This window comes from Sphaerodactylus townsendi, unplaced genomic scaffold (assembly GCF_021028975.2).
Source record: "Sphaerodactylus townsendi isolate TG3544 unplaced genomic scaffold, MPM_Stown_v2.3 scaffold_26, whole genome shotgun sequence".
Classification (NCBI taxonomy): domain Eukaryota; kingdom Metazoa; phylum Chordata; class Lepidosauria; order Squamata; family Sphaerodactylidae; genus Sphaerodactylus; species Sphaerodactylus townsendi.
Genome location: NW_025950429.1, coordinates 28,876 through 48,028, shown reverse-complemented (window position 1 = coordinate 48,028; position 19,153 = coordinate 28,876). Strand labels below are relative to the sequence as shown.

The window sequence follows — 19,153 nt, the reverse complement described above, 5'->3', positions numbered from 1 at the left end:
AATTTGCATCAATTTAAAACAAACAAAATGTTAAAACAGTATTTCTGTTTTGTTTAATAAAACATTTACATTACATTCATTGTGATTCAAGGCAGCTCACAACAACAGTTAAAAACATTTTCAATTAAGAACCAAAAATTAAATAGCAAACTCCAGCTCTCTCTCCCCTTACAAAATGCCCACCATCCAAACCCCTTAAAAGCCTTGGCAAGCAGGCCGGCCATGCGCTGCCCCTGAAGAGGAGAGCCTTTCCTTCACCTCTCCCGGGAGCCCATTCCACAGAGGCTGAGCCACTGTGCAGAACGCCCGGGCTCTGGTGGGTGCCAAGCGGGACACCCTAAGCAGCAGATGGCCAACAGGTGGTCTGCCTGATTATCATAGTTGTTGCACAGGGGCTTGGGGAAGGAGACGATCCTTCAGATGTGTGGGTCCCAGATGTGTGGGTCCCAGGTTGTGAAGGGCTTTGAAGGTAATAACAGACACCTTGAATTGAACTCTGGCCCTTTCCGCAAGGGCCGTTTACAGCGCCCTAGAGATGGCAAAAATGCCATCCCTAGGGAGCTGTTCGCATGGGGGGTGTAGCTGCATCGCAGCCGCGCCGCCCTCGCTCCCCCCGCCAGTGGCGTGAAGCCACCATTTTCCCACCTCACTTCCCGAGCGAGGTTTTTGGAAAACAGCAGCTTCCAGCCGCTGCCGTGCGAATGGCAGCGGCTGGAAGGCACCATCCCCCGCCCCCTTCCCGATCAATGTACCTTCTCTGTGACCTTCCGGAGCAAAGAATTAAAATTTAATAGCCAGTGTTTTGAGTTGTCTTGTAAAATGAATGGGCAACCTTTTAAACCTGGGGAGAGAGCATTCCCATCACCTATTGTTCCAGATGAAACTTTTGAATTCTCCGCAAAGTCAGGAACATATGAGACATGGTCTAGTCTGGATGTTCAAAGGGGTGGGATCGTGGGAGCTCTATCTGGCTGTTCCAGAAGAGTCTGCGACCAAATTACATTGCAAGCCATAGAGGAGGCCTGAGCCCCCATCTATAAGCCTGGATCTAACAGTAACCCCCAGCACCCCGAAGCCCCCCTTCCCCCCATCTAGGACAAGCTGACTTCTTAGTCCCTGGTTAGCCATATTTCTCATCAGCAGTACCACAGTTTTCCCTGGGTTTAAGTTTTCATTTGTTGGTCTTCATCCAATCTTTACCAGGACTGAGAGTGCTCTGAATTTCTCTTCAGGGGGCTCAAAGCAAAGGATGGGATTGGCTGATCGGCCACTTCCTTCTGTCCTATAACAGCTTCTTTTCAGCCCTGCCAGCTCCCTGCAGACACTCAGATGACCTGGGAACTTGCAAGGCAGGAGTGGTTTCCACGGAAATCTGAGCCACATTTCACAGGTCATACGGAGAAATACCGTGATCATCAACGTATTGTCATCCCCTGAGGAAAGATTCTGTTCCATACAATCCCCACATTTACACTATACATTTTTAGATGTGAACTTGGATCACGTAGCATGTGTAGTGGCCCTAATTTTTTCTCCTGCTGCCTGAAAGGAATTCCTTGGCTGCTGCAGGAAAAGTGATATTAGATTCCAATATGCAATTGTTTTTTTTAATTGTAAGCTTCAAGCACTTTTTAGGGAGAGCATAGAATATGAATGAGTGGCTCTGCCAGTCTCCATCACGTTAGCCTTTGCAAGCAGTGCAGGAAGATAACAAAGCCAAAGTGGAAGGAAGGCCATGGACGGCTGAAGAATGAGGGCGCATGGCTTGCATGGCTACTGTTGATGGTTCAGAATGCCCCATTCACAGAACTCAGCAGAGGAGTCAGATATGTAAACATGGCTATCATGTCACCCTTTAACTGAACATCCCCAGCTCCCTAAGTCTCTCCTCACAGTGCATGGATTCCAGACCTTTTGGTTGCCCTCCTCTGGACGTGCTCCAGCTTGTCAATAGCCTTCTTGAATTGTGGTGTCCAGAAATGGACACAGTATTCCAGGTGAGGTCTGAACAATTGAGTTGTACTATTATTTCCCTCACTCTAGAGACTGTACTCCTATTGATGCAGCTGAGAATCACATTGACTTTCTCAGCTGCCACATCACACTGTTCATTCATGTTCCGCTTACGGTCCACTAAGACTTTCCTCTTCATTTCACACGTACTGTTGCCAAGCCAGCAAGTCGATATCCTGCTTGACTAGTCGTGCCTCGAACTGGACACAGTATCCTGGATGAGGTGGAGATGCTGTGCCTGAAGCAGTAAGTGCCGAGATGCTTCCTTGACCTCTCGTTGTGCCTTTCTTTGCTGTAGGATTCCGCAACCTGCATGTCGATGACCAAATGGCGATCATTCAGTACTCCTGGATGGGCCTGATGATTTTCGCTATGGGATGGAGGTCATTCACTAATGTGAACTCCCGAATGCTGTACTTTGCTCCAGATTTAGTCTTCAACGAGTAAGTTCTACCTTCCACTGCAGCCATCTGCCTGCCTCTTTCATGATGTTGATGGAATGGGATGGAAGGTGCGGGGTGTGGGGGTGGGGGCGCGGGTTCATGATAGTTTCTTAAGAGGTTCCAGAGTTACAGGAGGAACTCCGTCTGCCTCTCCCTTGGGATGGGAATTCTGCTCCAGTTCTTTGCCTTCACGCAAATCCTTGCACAATGGCGGCTAACTTGTTCTAGTGGGGACGTTGCTTATTGACTTTGATTGTCCCTCACTGCTTTTGAATAGCTTGCAGGGGTGAGCAGCAGTGAAGTGAGGGTCAGTCTGAGGCAGCCACTTCACATATTGCAGTCACTGAGTCGCAACCATGAACATTTCAAACTACGTCATGCAGAACGATCTTCTAGCCCAGTAGCTGCTCTCCAAAGTCTCAGGTGGGGCCAAAAATACTTTCCTAACACCTGCTGCCTGGGATCCTGTTAATTGGAGATGGTGGGAACTGATCCTAAGAGCTTTTGTATACAAAGCATGTGTGGTAGTTATGAGTTGTGTCGCCTTTTTGAGGCAACCTTTTCCTTGCCCTGGGAACAGGTTGGGACAGGGTTTAAACTGTCAGCCACAGCAAAAACAAAATCTCCAAATACCATTTAATCTGCTCTCGAATGTGTGAGCTCAGTAGAACAGGGGTCCCCAACCTTTTTGAGCCTGTATTTGTCTCTAGAATATTGAAACAGGGTGGAGGGCACAGCCACCAAGCGACTGGTCCAGGAGGTGGAGCCCACCACAGAATTTCAGGGAGGTTATTCATAACTCTAATGGTAACTCTTCAAGGTTTCAGAGAGAAGGTCTGCTTAACAGAATGCCTTTTAAAATCACCACGTGGTAATAGAAAGTGCTGTCAAGTTGCAGCCAACTTACAGCGACCCTGTAGGGCAAGAAACTATCATAGGTGGTTTGCCATTGCCCTGTGCAGTCTTCCTTGGTGGTCACCCATCCAAAAACTAACCGTAGCTGACCCTGCTTAGGCTTCCAAGATCTGATGAGATCAGGCTAGCGTGACCATCCAGGTCAAGGGTAAAATGAACATATTGTTCATGATCTTAAGAACATAAGAAAGAGCCTGCTGGATCAGTCCATCTAGTCCAGCACTCTGTTACTCACAGTGGCCCACCAGGTGCCTTTGGGAGCTTACATGCAGGATGTGAAAGCAATGGCCTGCTGCTGTTGCTGCTGCTCCTGAGCACCTGGTCTGCTAAGGCATTTGCAATCTCAGATCAAGGAGGATCAAGATTGGTAGCCATACATCGACTTCTCCTCCATAAATCTGTCCAAGCCCCCTTTAAAGATATCCAGGTTAGTGGCCATCACCACCTCCTGTGGCAGTATATTCCAAACACAAATCACACGTTGCCTGAAGAAGTGTTTCCTTTTATTAGTCCCAATTCTTCCCCCCAGCATTTTCAATGAATGCCCCCTGGTTCTAGTATTGTGAGAAAGAGAGAAAAATTTCTCTCTGTTAACATTTTCTACCCCATGCATAATTTTATAGACTTCAATCATATCCTCCCTCAGACGTCTCCTCTCCAAACTAAAGAGTCCCAAACACTGCAGCTTCTCCTTGTAAGGAAGGTGCTTCAATCCTTCAATCATCCTTGTTGCCCTTCTCTGCACTTTTTCTATCTCTTCGATATCCTTTTTGAGATTTGGCGTAATTGTGAGACTGAACCACAGTACTCCAAGTATGCGTCGTGCACCATGGCTTTGTATATAAGGGCAATACGACAACTCCTTTGCAGCTTTTATTATCAATTCCTTTCCTATTTATCCCCAGCATAGAGTTTGCCTTTTTCACAGCTGCCATGCATTGAGTTGACATTCCCATGGAACTATCAACTAAGATGCCCAAATCCCTTTCCTGGTCTGTGACTGATAGCACTGCCCCCCTGTAGCATGTATGTGAAGTTTGGATTTTTTGCCCCTATGTGCATCACTTTACATTTTGCTACATTGAACTGCATTTGCCATTTTCTGGAGCCTCCACTCACCTAATTCTATCAAGGTCCGGCTTGGGAGCTCTTCGCAACTCCTTCTGTGGTTCTCACCACCCTACATAATTTGGTATCATCCTGCTGAAACTTGGGCCACCACGCTTACCCACCCCTACTTCCAGGTCATTTTATGAAATAGGTTAAAGAGCACTGGTCCCAAAACGTGATCCTCTGGGGGGACACCACTCCCTCGAAGACATCTCTCCATTGTGAGAATCTTCCCATTTACACCCACTCTTTTGTTTCCCTGTTTCTCAACCACAGTTTTTTAATCCATAGGAGGATCTTCCTCTTATTCCTTCATTGCTGAGTTTTTTCTCAACAGTCTCTGGTGAGGAACTTTGTCAAAAAGCCTTTTGGAAATCCATAAGTAGAACCAATGTCCACGGTTCACTCCCTCTGTCCACATGCCTGTTTACACCCTCAAAGAACTCTAGTAAGTTTGTAAGACAGGATTTGCCTCTGCAAAAGCCATGCTGGACTCTTTTCTCATCAGGTCTTGCTTTTCTACATGTTTTATAATTTTTATCTTTAATGACCAGATTCTACTAATTTACCAGGAACAGATGTCAAACTGACTGGCCTGTAATTTCCCGGGTCCCCCCTAGATCCTTTCTTAAAGATTGGTGTGACATTGGCCATCTTCCAGTCTTCAGGGATGGAGGCTGATTTCAGGGATAAGTGGCATATTAAAGTGAGAAGATTAGCAATTTCATGCTTGAGCTCTTTAAGAACTCTTGGGTGATTGCGATCTGGGCCAGGGGATTTGGTAGTATTTAGTTTATCAATGGTTGCCAGAACTTCTTCCTTGTCTACCACTATCTTCACTAGTTCCTTGAATTTGCCTGCTAAGAAGTTTGGTTCAGGTGCAGGAATTTTCCTGACCTCCTCTTGGGTGAAGACAGATGCAAAGAATTCATTCAGCTTCTCTGCAATCTCCCTGTCATCTTTTAGCACACTTTTTGTTCCTTCGTCATCTAACGGACCTACCGCTTCCCTAGCTGGCTTCCTACTTTTGATGTACTTGAAGAACTGTTTGTTGCTGGTTTTGATGTTCGCAGCCATGCATTCCTCATAATCCTTTTTTGCCTCCCTTACAGCTAACTTGCTTCTCTTTTGCCACCATTTGTGTTCCTTCTCACATTCTTCATCAATTGAGCTGGACTTGCATTTTCTAAAAGTCTTTTTTCTAATAATTTCCTCAACCTCCCTTGTTAACTATGATGGCTTACTTTTGGACTGGGTGCTGCCTTTCCTAACCTGTGGAACACATTCCAGCTGAGCTTTTATTACTGTTTTTTAAAATAACCTCCAAGTATCTTGAACAGTTTTGACTCTCTTGGTTTTCCCTTTCAGCTTCCTGCGCAGTATCCCCCTCATCTTTGAGAAATTTCCCCTTCTGAAGGCGAATGTAACTACATTAGTAGTTGTCACTTGCTTGCATGCAGAGATACTGAATCTGACAGCATTGTGGTTGCTGTTCCCTATCGGCTCAACAGCACTGTCTTCCTGTACCAGGTCCTGGGTCCTGGGTCCCACATAGAATTAGATCAAGGATCACCTCTCCCCTGGTTGGTTCCACAACCATCTGCTCTAAGCCACAGTCATTTAGCATATCCAAGAATGCTCTCTCCTTACTATGACCTGAACATGCATTTTTCCAGTTTATGTAGGGATAGTTGAAACCACCCGCTACCTCTACATTTTTGCTTTTGTTGGCCTCTCTAATTTCTTTTTCCATCTCAGAATTCTCTTGTGTGCTTTGGTCAGGGGGTGTCAGCAGGCCTTTTATTATGGGGATTTTGCTAATGCTGCTTTCTGTATGCTGTATTGCATTTCTAACCGACTTTCAACTGTCTGCTGAATGATGTTATACTTTACCAGGTGCTGCTAAAGGTCAGTGCCTGGCCATCTCTACTGTTATCTCTTTCACAGTTCCTTTTGGGCACGCTTTCCCAGGATGGGGGGTGCAAACTGCTTTAACTACTGCGTTTTGCGTGGGCAAACCTCAGTTCTGGCTTGACCAGAGAAGATCCTCAATACTTAATAAACTACTGTTCTTATACATGAGTTTGTTTCAGTTTTTGGGATTCTAACAGGGGGACAATAATATATTCCTAATAGTAGACTATCCTTCACACCTGGTATTGATATCCACAGTGCTTCTGTAGGGTAATCAGCTCCTCTTGCATTGTCTACTTTATGTGACACTATGCTCTCTTTGACGTAGAGGACAACACAACCCCCGATACGCCCTGTCCTATCCTTCTTGTAGAGCTTGTAACCTGGGATAACAGCATCCCATTAGTTCTCCTCATTCCACCATGTCTCTGTGATGCTCACTATATCAATGTCCTCCTTCAAAACTCTGTACTCCAGCTCCCCCATTTTAGGTCAAAGGCTTCTACTATAAGTATAGAAACACCTGTATACCCTGTTTCTGTCTCTGACCTGGGATTTATATGCTTTGCCCTCTAGCCCTTTGTAGACACATCACTTATCACGTGCACATTGTGATGTTCCACGCTTGTATGTGGCTGATTTAGAAAAACCACCCTCTCTATCTGCATTACCATCGATACTGTATTCCAAACCGAAGTCACCTCAGCTCCTGTCGGCTTTCCCCCAGGGATCAGTTTAAAAGCTGATCTGCCACCTTTTTAATGTTGAGTTCCACAGCCTGTTTCCTTTTTGGTTAAGATGAAGCCCGTCCCTTTTGTACAGACCTGCCTTGTCCCAAAAGGTTCCCCAGTTCCTAACAAATCTGAAACCCTCTGCCTTACACTACCTTCTCATCCACACATTGATACCCTGTATCTCTGCTTGCCTTGGTCGCCCTGTGTGTGGAACAGGTAGCATTTCTGAGAATGCCACCTTGGGGGTCCTGTACTTCAACCTGTTACCTAGCAGCCTAAATTTAGCCTCCCAAACCTCCAGGCTACATTTCCCAATGTCGTTGGTGCCAATGTGGACCACAACTGATGATTCCACCCCAGCACTATCTAACAGCCTATCTAGATGAAACGTGACATCTGCAACCTTCGCACCAGGCAGGCAAGTCACCATGCAATCATCACGCCTCTCACAAACCCAACTCTCTACATTCCTAATGATCACATTGCCTACTACCAAGAGCCCCCCCATCTCCCTGAGGGGTATCCTTGCTGTGAGAGGATAGCTGATCACCAGCTGAGGAAGGGGTCCCATCTAAGGGAGCATCTTCCACCACCTCAGACTGGCACTCTCTGTCCCCCAGACCCTCATTCTCCATGACATCTGAAGAGATGTCATGCTGGGAGTGGGACCTGGCTGTTAGGTCCCTGAGAGCCTTCTCTGTCACCCTTTCTCAGCTTCTGCAGGTCTGCCACCTTGGCTTCAAGAGAACACACACATTCCCTGAGTGCCAGGAGCTCATTGCAGCGAGGGCACACCCATGACTTCTGTCCTAGTGGTAGATAGTCGTTGATGTGACACTCAGTGCAAAACACTGGAAAGCCCCCACCCCCCTGCTGGCTTCCTGCCTTCATATCTATTTCTGTTTACATATTCAAATATAAAACTTTTAATAAGTGCCTCCCCGTTGAGCTTTCTGTACCTTCTACTATCCCTCAAGATATGTCCTTATTCAGTAAAACACCTGCTTCCACTGCTCCAGAGACTGAGCAACACAGCTAATAGGAAGCTCCGCCTCTCAGCAGCCCTGCCTCTCAGAAGCCTGAGGCAAGCACACGGCCAGGACAACGAGAAAAAAGAAAACCCCTGTTAAAAAGATGTCGCTAAAAAGATGTGGCTTTGAGAAAAGAAAACCAGAGCTCACTTAGCCCTTTCTGTCCCACTCCTCTTCTCCACTGCTACTCCTCTCTGCTGCTTCCAGAGACTCCAGAGACATTTTCTTGCATACACACAGCTAACCTTCATGCATGCGAATTTGATCCTTGTGCAGTGGTGGCAGCTGCTGCTGTAACAACTTTGTTAAGATCTGCACTGTATCAGTATCCAAGATACAGTTTGAGAATCAATCATTTCCAGGATCTGCTAGTTAACAGTCTCATGATCCATTTGACTGGCAAGTGGATGCACAAGACACCTTTGGTGGCCAGCCACACTGTAGAAAAGATCACATTCTGCTGCCTTCTCCAATTGTGGAACCGAGGACTCTCAGGCAGCAGGCAAGGGGTCCTTGGTAGCAAATGTTCTGTGAATACTGAACTAGAGAAGTTCCCGTCCTGCCTCCTGGGAGGGCCCTCACTGTAAGTTAGGCATTAACAGGTCAAGCCAAGAATAGCATTTTTATGCCACCTTCTGGGAAGGAGGTGGGAGCAGCCCCGTGTCTCTTGGGGCTTTCTGAAAATTGTTTTGTAGCAGTTCTAATTCCCCTCCCTCCCCCTGTCTTTTCTCCCCTGACTCTGTCGTGTGAATTGTTCAGAACTGTGTGCTTAGAATATCACCTGTGGCTTCTTACAGAAGTTTCGTAAGCAGGGACGGCACGGGTCTCCCAGGTGGTTCTGCCCTGTGGCAAGAACTGGTGAGGTCCCGATTGTGGGATGGGCTCGAATCCTGGAAGAGCTCTTCAAAGACAAGCCCTGGCTATGCTCAGCGTCAGGTCAGGGATAGGACGGTGGCTGGTGCTCTGCTCGGCAACCTCTTCTGGAAAAGAAACTCCTCCTATTCCTGTTGCTAGTGGCTGCAAGCCTAGAATAGGCTGACTTTCGCTGCAAGCCAACTTCCAAGTAACTTCCGTAAGTAACCAGGAAGCCGCCTCCAGGAGGGGGCTTCCTGATTACTTATGGATTCTTGGAAGGGGAGGGGCAGTTTTCTCAGGGCGGGCCCCAGAGTTGGGGATCAGGATAAGCCCTGACCCCAAGGCTGACTGCATGCTTGCATTTTCTCCCGTGGGAGCGGACAAGTGCTGTCTCTCTCCTTTGGACAAAAAGGAAGTCGTTCGGGACAAAATTACAGTGCGACACTGAGTGGCTTGACTGCTGCAGGCAGGGCTCAAAGGATCCACCCCAGGCTAGATGCCAGGCATTACTGTGCTAGTAAGAGAACTCGAGCTGCCAACCTCCAGGTAGTTGCTGGGAGCTCCTTGGATCTACGTTCGTCGGAGGCCAATTTGCTGGTGGTCCCTGGCCCTGCGACTATGCGGCTGGCCTCTACCCGGGCCAGGGCCTTTACAGCTCTGGCCCCTGGCTGGTGGAACACCTTACCACCAACTATCCGGGCCCTGACGGGATCTTGGAGAGTTCCACAGGGCCTGTAAGACCGAATTGTTCCACCGGGCTTTTTTTTGGAAGCGGCACGCTGATGAGCCCCTTTCCCCCCCTTTCCTTCCCCTTTACACTCTGGGTCTTAATACTTATGGGGGCCCTCCGCTCTCTTATCTCTGTTTTCCTTCCAAGGTGGGTTTATGAAGTTTTATGCTGGACGCCAATGTAATTTTGCTAATTTGCTGTTTTAATGGGGTTTTAATGTAATTGTTTTATTGTGCTGTTCACCGCCCAGAGCCCTTCGGGGGAGGGGCGGTATATAAAATTAATTATAAAATAAATAAATAAATAAAATAATCTCCAGAAGACCAAGACCAGCTCCCCTGGAGGAAGTGGCTGGGTTTGGAGGGTGGACTCCATGGAGTTAGACCCACTGAGGTCCCTTCCTCCCACCCAAACCCCACCTTCTCTAGGTTCCATCCCCAAGTTTTGAGGAAGTGCCCCACCTGGAAATGGCAATCCTAAAAACATAGTTTTATGGTCAGACTAATCACTAATTGAGGTATCTTCACCAGCTGGTCGCTTTTTGCAGTTCCCAAGCAGAGCAGTGTGGGAGCGTCTGCTTCAGGCCCCGAGGGTGCGATACCTGCGCATGGAGGGTGGTGTTTTTTTCAGTTTTCATTCCTGACAGTTCCAGTTGGCACTCTTGTTTGCAGTAGAGATTTTGCCGCTCTTTGTGCATTCACACGGGAACCTCCACTAGAGTGCTGCTGCCTTCCCAGATTTGTATAAGTTGTCGGGAATTGGCACGTGAATGGAAACAGGCACCACATTTCCATTGTTTCAGTCTCCCAGGAGAGGCTAATGGGCCATGGGGCAAGTGAAGAAACATTCCTTCAGGATGCCAAGACTGTAAATCCCAGCCCTTCCACACTCTCCGTCCTGTTTTGGACAAGCACCAGACTTGGAAAACCGATCCACACCCTTGGAAAAGGGGTGCCAAAATGGCTGGTCCCCATCATAAGGCCTCAGCTAAGCACATGCTCAGTCAAGCGAGACAGAGCACACACAACACAGTCCCAAAGAGGAGGCTGTTCTTACGGTCCAGCATCAGCTACCAGCACAATGGTGAGAGAGGTGCAAGAAAACCCGAGTGGATTTCCCCCTGGGGACAAAAGCAGGACTCATGACGCTGTGACACTTGAGAGCAGCAGGAGGAGGAGGAGGAGGAGTTTGGATTTATGCACCACTTTTCTCAACGATAAGGAGTTTTAAAGCGGTTTACAAACTCTTCCTTCCTCTCCCCACAACAGACACTTTGTGAGGTAGATGGGGCTGAGAGAGTTCTGAAGAACTGTGACTAGCTCAAGGTCACCCAGCAGGCTTCATGTGTTGGAGCAGGGAAACAAATCCGGTTCACCAGATAAGTCAGCCACTCATGTGGAGGAGTGGGGAATGGAACCTGGTTCTCCAGATTAAAGTCCACCACTCTTAACCACTATACCACGCTAGCACTCAAGAGGAGATGTATTGACTCAATCAAGGAAGCCATGGGCGAAAGTTTGCAAGACCCTACCAAGGTGTTAACAGTAGGATATTTTGAAAGCCTTTCTTTCATAGGGTCACCATAAGTCAAAAGTGACTTGATGACACTTAACACACATGCACATACAGGCCCCTTCCGCACATGTGGAATAATGCACTTTCAATCCACTTTCACAATTGTTTGCAAGTGGATTTTGCTATTCCGCACAGTAAAATCCAGCTGCAAAGTGCATTGAAAGTGCATTATTCTGCATGTGCGGAAGGGGCTTCAGAGTATAAGGTTCCTGCGATGGGCTAGTAACCCTAAGGAGTAAGAGTAGAGTGAGGAATAGAGAGGCTGGAAGGAGGGTGCATGAGAATAAAACCAGTTGGACAATGACGTTGTGGAATCTCCTACCTAAGGAGACAGGGTTCTAAAACAGAATTCTTCTGGAGAACATTTTTATCAAGGGAATTAATAGGGCTTCAGTATAATGGAATGGTTCAGGAAGGTGCTTTTAAAGGAATCAGGATTGTCATCTAGAATTAAGACCATAAGAGAGAGCCTGCTGGATCAGACCAGAGTCCATCCAGTCCAGCACTCTGCTACTTGCAGTGGCCCACCAGGTGCCTTTGGGAGCTCATGTGCAGGATGTGAAAGCAATGGCCTTCTGCTGCTGCTGTTGCTCCCGAGCACCTGGTCTGCTAAGGCATTTGCAACCTCAGATCATGGAGGATCAAGATTGGTAGCCAGAGATCGACTTCTCCTCCATCAATCTGTCCAGGCCCCTTTTAAAGCTATCCAGGTTAGTAGCCATCCCCACTCAGGGGATTGATCCAATCAAGACATCTCCCATTTCCTGCTACTGCTCAGAGCAATGGTGGGAGAAAAGTAAAATGTAAAAATGGCTATTGAGCTTTGATGTGATGGCACCTCTGGGAAAAAACTGGAAGCAATATTGTTTTAGCCTAGAATTTCCAGCAATCCCTAGAGAGGTGTGATGTCACTTCCAGGATGTTCTTAGAGGTGACATCAAACTATTGCCGTAGGCTGACTCCCAATGATTGCTAGGCCAGGCCTGGCAGCTCTGTTGTGATTTATTCCCATGCTTATTGTATTTCTTATTCTGTTCATACTGCATTATTTTTCAATGTTTTCAATTCCTTTTTTTTTTTTGCACTGTGTATGATGTGTGTTTCCAATTTTGAAGTCCTTGCCCTGTTGTATTCTTTATTGGATGTCACATCCTTTTAGGTAACATTGTTTTACACTAAGTAATCCGGCTTAAGTCTTAGTGAACAAGGCACTCTATAAATAAATAAATAAAATGAATACATAGGACTTAACAATCAGTGAACAACAAATCAGGAATGGGTTTTTGTGATGGAGGAGTGGCAGATTATGCAAACAAAAGAAAAGTTTCAGTTCCTCAGGCCTGTCATAAGCAAGGCTTCAGTGTCCTGAAAGGGTGAGAGGGAGGGAAATGCGCTCTCTAACATTTGAAGGTGCTTCTTCTGGAGCGCTGCTCCAATGGCTGAGAATGGATTTTAGGCTTTCTCTTGACTGAGGTGGGTCTTTATTTTTTCTCTTTTTGGTTTTCTTCTTTTCTTTGTTGGGAGTATTTTGTCTTTCCTCAAGAGCAGATACAAGGATTGACCCTCAGATTCTGACAGGGTGTCTTCCTTCCTTGGCCACACAACACACACACACACACACACACACACACTGTCCTGATTGCTTGGGACCATAGACCCTGCAAGCTCAGGATGCCCCAACTTTGCAAAAGCTGTTCACAGCTGAGTCGCAGTGTTAGCTGTCAAAATAAAGCATGGTTTTCATCCCGTGAAGTGAGCTCTGACTCGTAAAAACTGCTAGCATAGATGGTGTTAGTCTTTAAGGAGCCACCAGATTTTTGTTTTCTTTGCTCCTCCAGACTAACATAGTTGCCCTCAACAATTGCCAAAGAGAACTGCTGAGTTTCAAAGTGGAAGAAGTTTCTCCCCAGTGGGACCTCAAATCAGGGGTGGGGGCTTGAAGCTGGGCCTCCCAGTCCAGGCTGACTCCACACATACTCAAAAGGTGAGATCTACATGCAGCAAATAGAGAAATCCACTTTCCCAGGATATTCACAGCCACTTCCCAGTTCCCTGATCCTCCATAGGTTCGAGGCACTTCCATACTCACTTTACAGAGGGAAGTGACAGAGAAAATAGGTCACAGCCACCAGTGAGACTAACCCAGGCCCAGAAACCTGAGAGCCATCATTTCTCAGCATGTCCTTCCAAGTCTTCTGGTGACCCTCTTGTGATCTGCTGGAAGGCCGTGGATAGTAGCCATCAAAGGGATCAATACACTGCATCTGGCCGCCTCTGTGGATGTCATCATGGCTTGTTTAAACAATTCTTGGGAGTGTTTTCTTTTTCAAGAAAGCAGGGAGGTCAAAGGGACCTCAGCCTGCCATGTGATCATCCATGATCTGACCATTTGGAACAGTCTCCTGTCTGGCTGCCATCAAGATCCCAACACAGACAGGGCAAGGAGGTGGCAGGAGGGGATTCAGCTCTAGAGGGTATGAATCCGGTTTCTTTCACTGAAGGAAAGAAAACATATGATTAATTGCCTCATTTTTAGCTTTCTTGATGACATTTGCTTTTGTATCCCTCTTCCCCACTCCCCACCCCCCCCATCCCGTAGGTACCGGATGCACAAATCCAGAATGTACAGCCAGTGTGTCAGGATGCGGCATCTGTCTCAAGAGTTTGGATGGCTTCAGATCACTCCCCAGGAATTCCTCTGCATGAAAGCTCTGCTCCTCTTCAGTATTAGTAAGCAACACCATTTTCATGTGTGTTTGAGAGAGGGAGGGGGGGAGAGAGAGAGAGGGAGAGGTGGAAAATGGTGCCGCTGCTGCTCAGACACAGCAGCTGTAGCTTAAGGCTGCGTTCCCACAAGTTTTGCCTCTGATTATTATCATCCAAAACAAGGAGTTCTGCAGTTGAGAGAATTATGTGTGGCCATAATGTTGGAGCCGGTGATGGTTCTCTTGCCACCATTGATGGAAGACAGCCACATGTGCTTGTATTTATGTGCTGAAGCCCCCATTGCTCTTTGCTTCTCATTTATTGCTGTTCCCTCTTTCTTTCCGTGCCAGTTCCAGTGGACGGCCTGAAGAATCAGAAATTCTTTGATGAACTTCGGATGAACTACATCAAGGAACTCGATCGTATCATTGCTTGCAAGAGGAAGAATCCCACATCCTGTGCTCGACGGTTCTACCAACTCACCAAACTCCTGGATTCTGTGCAGCCTGTAAGTGGGGGGAGGGGGTTGACCACCCACGCGGCAGGACAGTGATGAAATCTTGTAGAATCTGCTCTGGATGAGGCTTTTCGTAAGCTTGGGGCGCCGTGAGAGGGGACGTAGATGGGCCAGCAAGTCTGTAGTGAATGTAGGAGTCAGTCTTAGAAAAGGTGGCCGTGACATGCAGTTTCCTCAGGCCTGGAACCTGGGGCTTGGTTGCGAAAGGCCCAGAACACCCCCAGCACCACGACCCCGCCTGACTCCCCCGCCAGGAAGTTCCCTGTTCGGTCAGACCGTGCCTTGCTGCTTGCTTGAATATGAGGCATGAAGGACCCAGGAAAGGGTTTATCCAACCAACACTGTAACTGTTTATATAAGTTTAGGTATGAACATGGGGAAGACTTAACCCAAGGCAAAACCCCTGAAGCAAAGCAGCAGGGAAAGGAGCCAGCTGGAAAATAATGAATTTCTTGAGTGCCATTAACTGACTGGATTCTTACCACTTTATTAAAACCTGGCCCCCATTAGGGTCAGACTCCTCTCGTGCCTTGGGGAAAGGGAGCTATTCTTCCTAAATTCGGGTTGCAAACCTCCAAGTGGGGAGTACAGCTCTCCCAGAGTTACAACCAGGGTTACCCCTGGTCACCGGGGGGGGGGGGGGGGGTTGGTTTGCCAGCTCTTGGTTGGCAAATTCCTGGAGGTTTGGGGGGGGAGCCTGGAATGCAACATCACAGAGTCCACAGAGGGTATATGGACTCTATGACCTTGTACCCCACTGAGCTCCCAGTCCTTGCTGAGCCTCACCCTACTCAGGCTCATCCCCCAAAGCTCCTGGAATTTTGCAACTGAGAATTGGCAACACTACTCCAAAGGCAGCCCAGATTCAGGGAGGGAGTGAGCCCCCTCCATCCTCTGGCCTTATATTCCCGACTTTCGCAAAACTCGGCCTCCTCATCAGTGATTGGCTCCTTCTTTTCCTTCCGTTTCCAAATGAAGCAAAAAAGGAAAAACTGCAACAAAATCAAAACCACAGAATAAGAAGTTGCAAACAACAGATATATAAATGTATATAATTAAACGTTAACACAAAACATCTCTGTCTACATAAAATACCAAGACAAATCAGAAATGTTTGATCAACAAAATATGCCTGTCTATGTAAAACACCAAAACAGCTCAGAAATGCATGACCAGATGCATTTTGACCATGTCTCCTTCAGTGTCATCAGATATAAACAATATACCACAATGAAACACTGCTTGGCTGCTATAAGAAATATGTACTGAGTAAAGAGCCAGAACAGCTTTACATAGCAACATCCAAACATTAAAAAATTAAGACTTTCTTTAAATTACAAATTTCACTACTAGCTAAATAAACTTCTAAAAAATAAAGAACTTAATCAATTACCTCATCCTGGAAGCAATGTTAATGTAGCAAATTGCCTTCACAGGGGAAAAAAGTTATTGCTATAACGCTTAGAAACACGTTAGAAACGATGTATTTTAAAATAATTAAAGATAAAAAACATTTTATACATAAAGGAAAATTAATCAGCCCTTGCTCCAAAAACTTAGTCATATTTTTTCTTGCCAAGTAATAAATGTAACCAAAGCACTAACACAGCAATAAATAAAGGACTCTTAATAGTTTCAGTAATAACCATTGTCAACTAACTACCTTGAAGGAATATACTTCAACACAGTATTGATAAAGGACTCATAATAATCATGTATGTTTTTAAAGCCAGGACTGGTTTGCGTGCTTTAATTTTTTTAAACTATATATATATACAAGAAATACACAAACCTTTTATATATATATTTTAAAGGTTTGTGTATTTCTTGTATCCTAGTAATGTTTCATTGTTGTATATTGTCTATATTTGATTAACACTGATGAATGTATGGCTGAAACATATTTGGCCATGCACTTCTGATCTGTTTTGATGTCATAGGGCCTTTCCGCACGGGCCATTTAATCCAGGTCAGGGCCAGGATTAAAACCGTTTGGGGCGTGAACTTTGCACGGCTCCCGCCCCTAAATTGGCCCTGCCCTGGGTTAAATAGTAGAACCCGGGATATTCTAGAATCACGCTATGCACAATTCTTTTCTAATATCCCAGATTGCCGCCACACCTGTGTGAAAGGCCCAGGGTGGCAGCTGCCACTTTTGAACATTTTTTTAAAAAAAACTTAACTTCTCCCCTGCACAGCTCTGCAGCAGAGGGTGACCGGCCCTCCGGCCCCAAGGCTGCGGGGGCCCACTCCTCGTCCCTGCGGGGCTGTGCCAGGGAGAAGGTAAGTTGTAAAAAAAAGGATGCACCTCCAGCGGAGGTCTGTCTGCAAGCCGTGGCAGCTACAGGGTCACTCACAATTATTCCAGCTGCACTCCATGTCTCCCAGCCGGTGCGGTAAGGGCCTTATTTTTACAGGCGTATTTTGTTGATCATGCCTTTCTGATTTGTTTTGGTTATTTTCTCTCCATTTCCACCAGGCCCGATTCTGAGGCTTGGAGGAGATTTAGGCTCATTCCGCACATGTAGAATAATGCACTTTCAAACTGCTTTCAGTGCTCTTTGAAGCTGTGTGGAATAGCAAAATCCACTTGCAAACAGTTGTGAAAGTGGTTTGAAAACGCATTATTTTGCGTGTGCAGAAGGGGCCTTAGTCGGGAAGGGACATTGACAGCCAGACCTGAGGCCTGTGCGTGAGGAAGAGGTTGTCTTGAGGCCTACTGACTGCTGTGCAGCTTCAGGCCAAGGATTATTATAAGCCTGAATACAGCCCACCAGCATCGTCCCAATCCACTAGAGCTTTATAACCCTTCAAATTGTGTGAACCAGACAGATAGCAGGACCATAGATTAGAGATATTTCTTGACGGAAAGTGCACACTAACTGGCCAACCCAAGGAGTGTCTGGTGATTCCGAGGGAGGTGTGACGTTACTTCCAGGTTTTCCCTGCTGTTGCTTTGAGCAGTGGTAGGAAACAAGAGCTGATTGATGCTGATTGTAACAAGCATCTCTGATTGATGGGCCATCCGGGAGGGACTCTGCCTGTGATCTTCCCAGGCAGTGGTAGGAAACAAGAGCTGGGGGGCACGGAAGGCGGCAACCCCGGGGCGTGCACATCAGGCATATTTCATATTTCTGACTAAAACTGGGGAAATCTAATATTAGTCTTAAAATATTTATTTTTTTATTAAAACCTTAAATAGCCATGTTTCTTCCTTAAGGAGTTCAAGGTGTCTTGCAATACAGATAAAGCACATAAAACAGTACGATGAAAACAAAATAAACCTGGTCCTAAATAAACCTGTTTTCAACTGCCTCCTAAAAATGAAAAGTGAGGGGGCCGGGCACACCTCTCTGGGGAGGTGGTTACATCAACATGGGGCTGCCACCTAAAAGACCTCTCTTGTGTGCCCATCAGACAAGCGTCTCTGATTGGTGGGCCATCCGGGAGGGCCTCTGCCTGTGATCTTCTTCCCAGGCAGCGAATGGGATTGCCACAGAGGCAGTTCTTTCAGAGGAGAATGAAATCCAGCTTAGATCAGCAGGAAAAAAACATTTCTCAGAAGGGAGTGGTAGTGATGCAGGTATTTCAGTCGCCCGCTTCTCCTGATGCTGACTCGCCCTTGCCTCTGGAGGAGGGAGTGGAGAACGTTGAGTGGGATGGTTGCTGATTTCACCAAAAAATGTATGGAGCACGGGTGATGCACTGATCTGGACGTGACTCCGCCACAGAGCACATCATGTCAGCCTCTTGCTCCAGCCCCCAACTCCCCATTGATTCTCCTGGTTGTTGCAGTTGTTAAAGAGCATGGAGACCCTTTAACCATTAACAAAAGGTTTTAAAAGGCAACCCTATATGGGCAAGAATGGAAAACTGCACCAATATTTACAACAGGAGAATGGCTTGTGAAGTTATTAGATTAGATTAGATTTATTAGATTTAATATGCTGCCCCTCGTCTTTCAGGCTCGGAGTTGCCCACAGCACTTCATAGAAAAACATAAAGCAATTTAACCATTAAAACATTTCAACAAATTTTGGTGCTGTGTGGTTTCCTGGCGGTATGGCTGTGTTCTAGCAGCATTCTCTCCTGACGTTTCACCTGCATCTGTGGCTGGCATCTCTGAAGATGCCAGCCAAGGTCTGAACTCACAAGCTTAACGTCAGGGCAGAATACTACTAAACCACAGCCATACCTGCTATCATACAGCACTAAGCTATTCCGGCCGTGAAAGCCTTCGACAATACATTTCAACAAATTGTAACAATTAGTTATCAAGGTGGTAATAAACAATCCAGTACCTATGAGAAACACTAGTGGGCTCTATGGAAACCAATAGAAGAGAGAAGGCGGCAGGGGGGTGGGGTTGCAAATGATGTCATTGCAGTCTCAGCTGTATGCTTGGTGGAACAGCTCTGTCTGACAGGCCCTGTGGAATTGCACAAGGTCCCACAAGGGCCTGGCCTCATTGGACAGAGCATTCCACCAGACTGAGGCCAGATGAACTTCCTCTGGGCCAGAGACCACTAGTAGATTACCATTCAGTGATCTAAGTGCTCTTTGGGGAACGTACCAGGAGAGACGTGGGTATGCACATCACAGACCATTTA

The 19,153-nt window shown here is 46.6% G+C and overlaps 1 protein-coding gene across 1 annotated transcript in view; it reads left to right on the top strand.

Annotated features, from left to right (window-relative positions):
* Positions 1–19,153, top strand: part of AR (androgen receptor) — a 234,500-nt gene that overhangs the window by 199,439 nt on the left and 15,908 nt on the right. Inside the window, exons 5-7 of the mRNA XM_048482896.1 lie at positions 2,312–2,456; positions 13,920–14,050; positions 14,377–14,534. Coding sequence (XP_048338853.1) covers positions 2,312–2,456; positions 13,920–14,050; positions 14,377–14,534 — 434 coding nt within the window. The remainder of the gene's footprint in view (positions 1–2,311; positions 2,457–13,919; positions 14,051–14,376; positions 14,535–19,153) is intronic.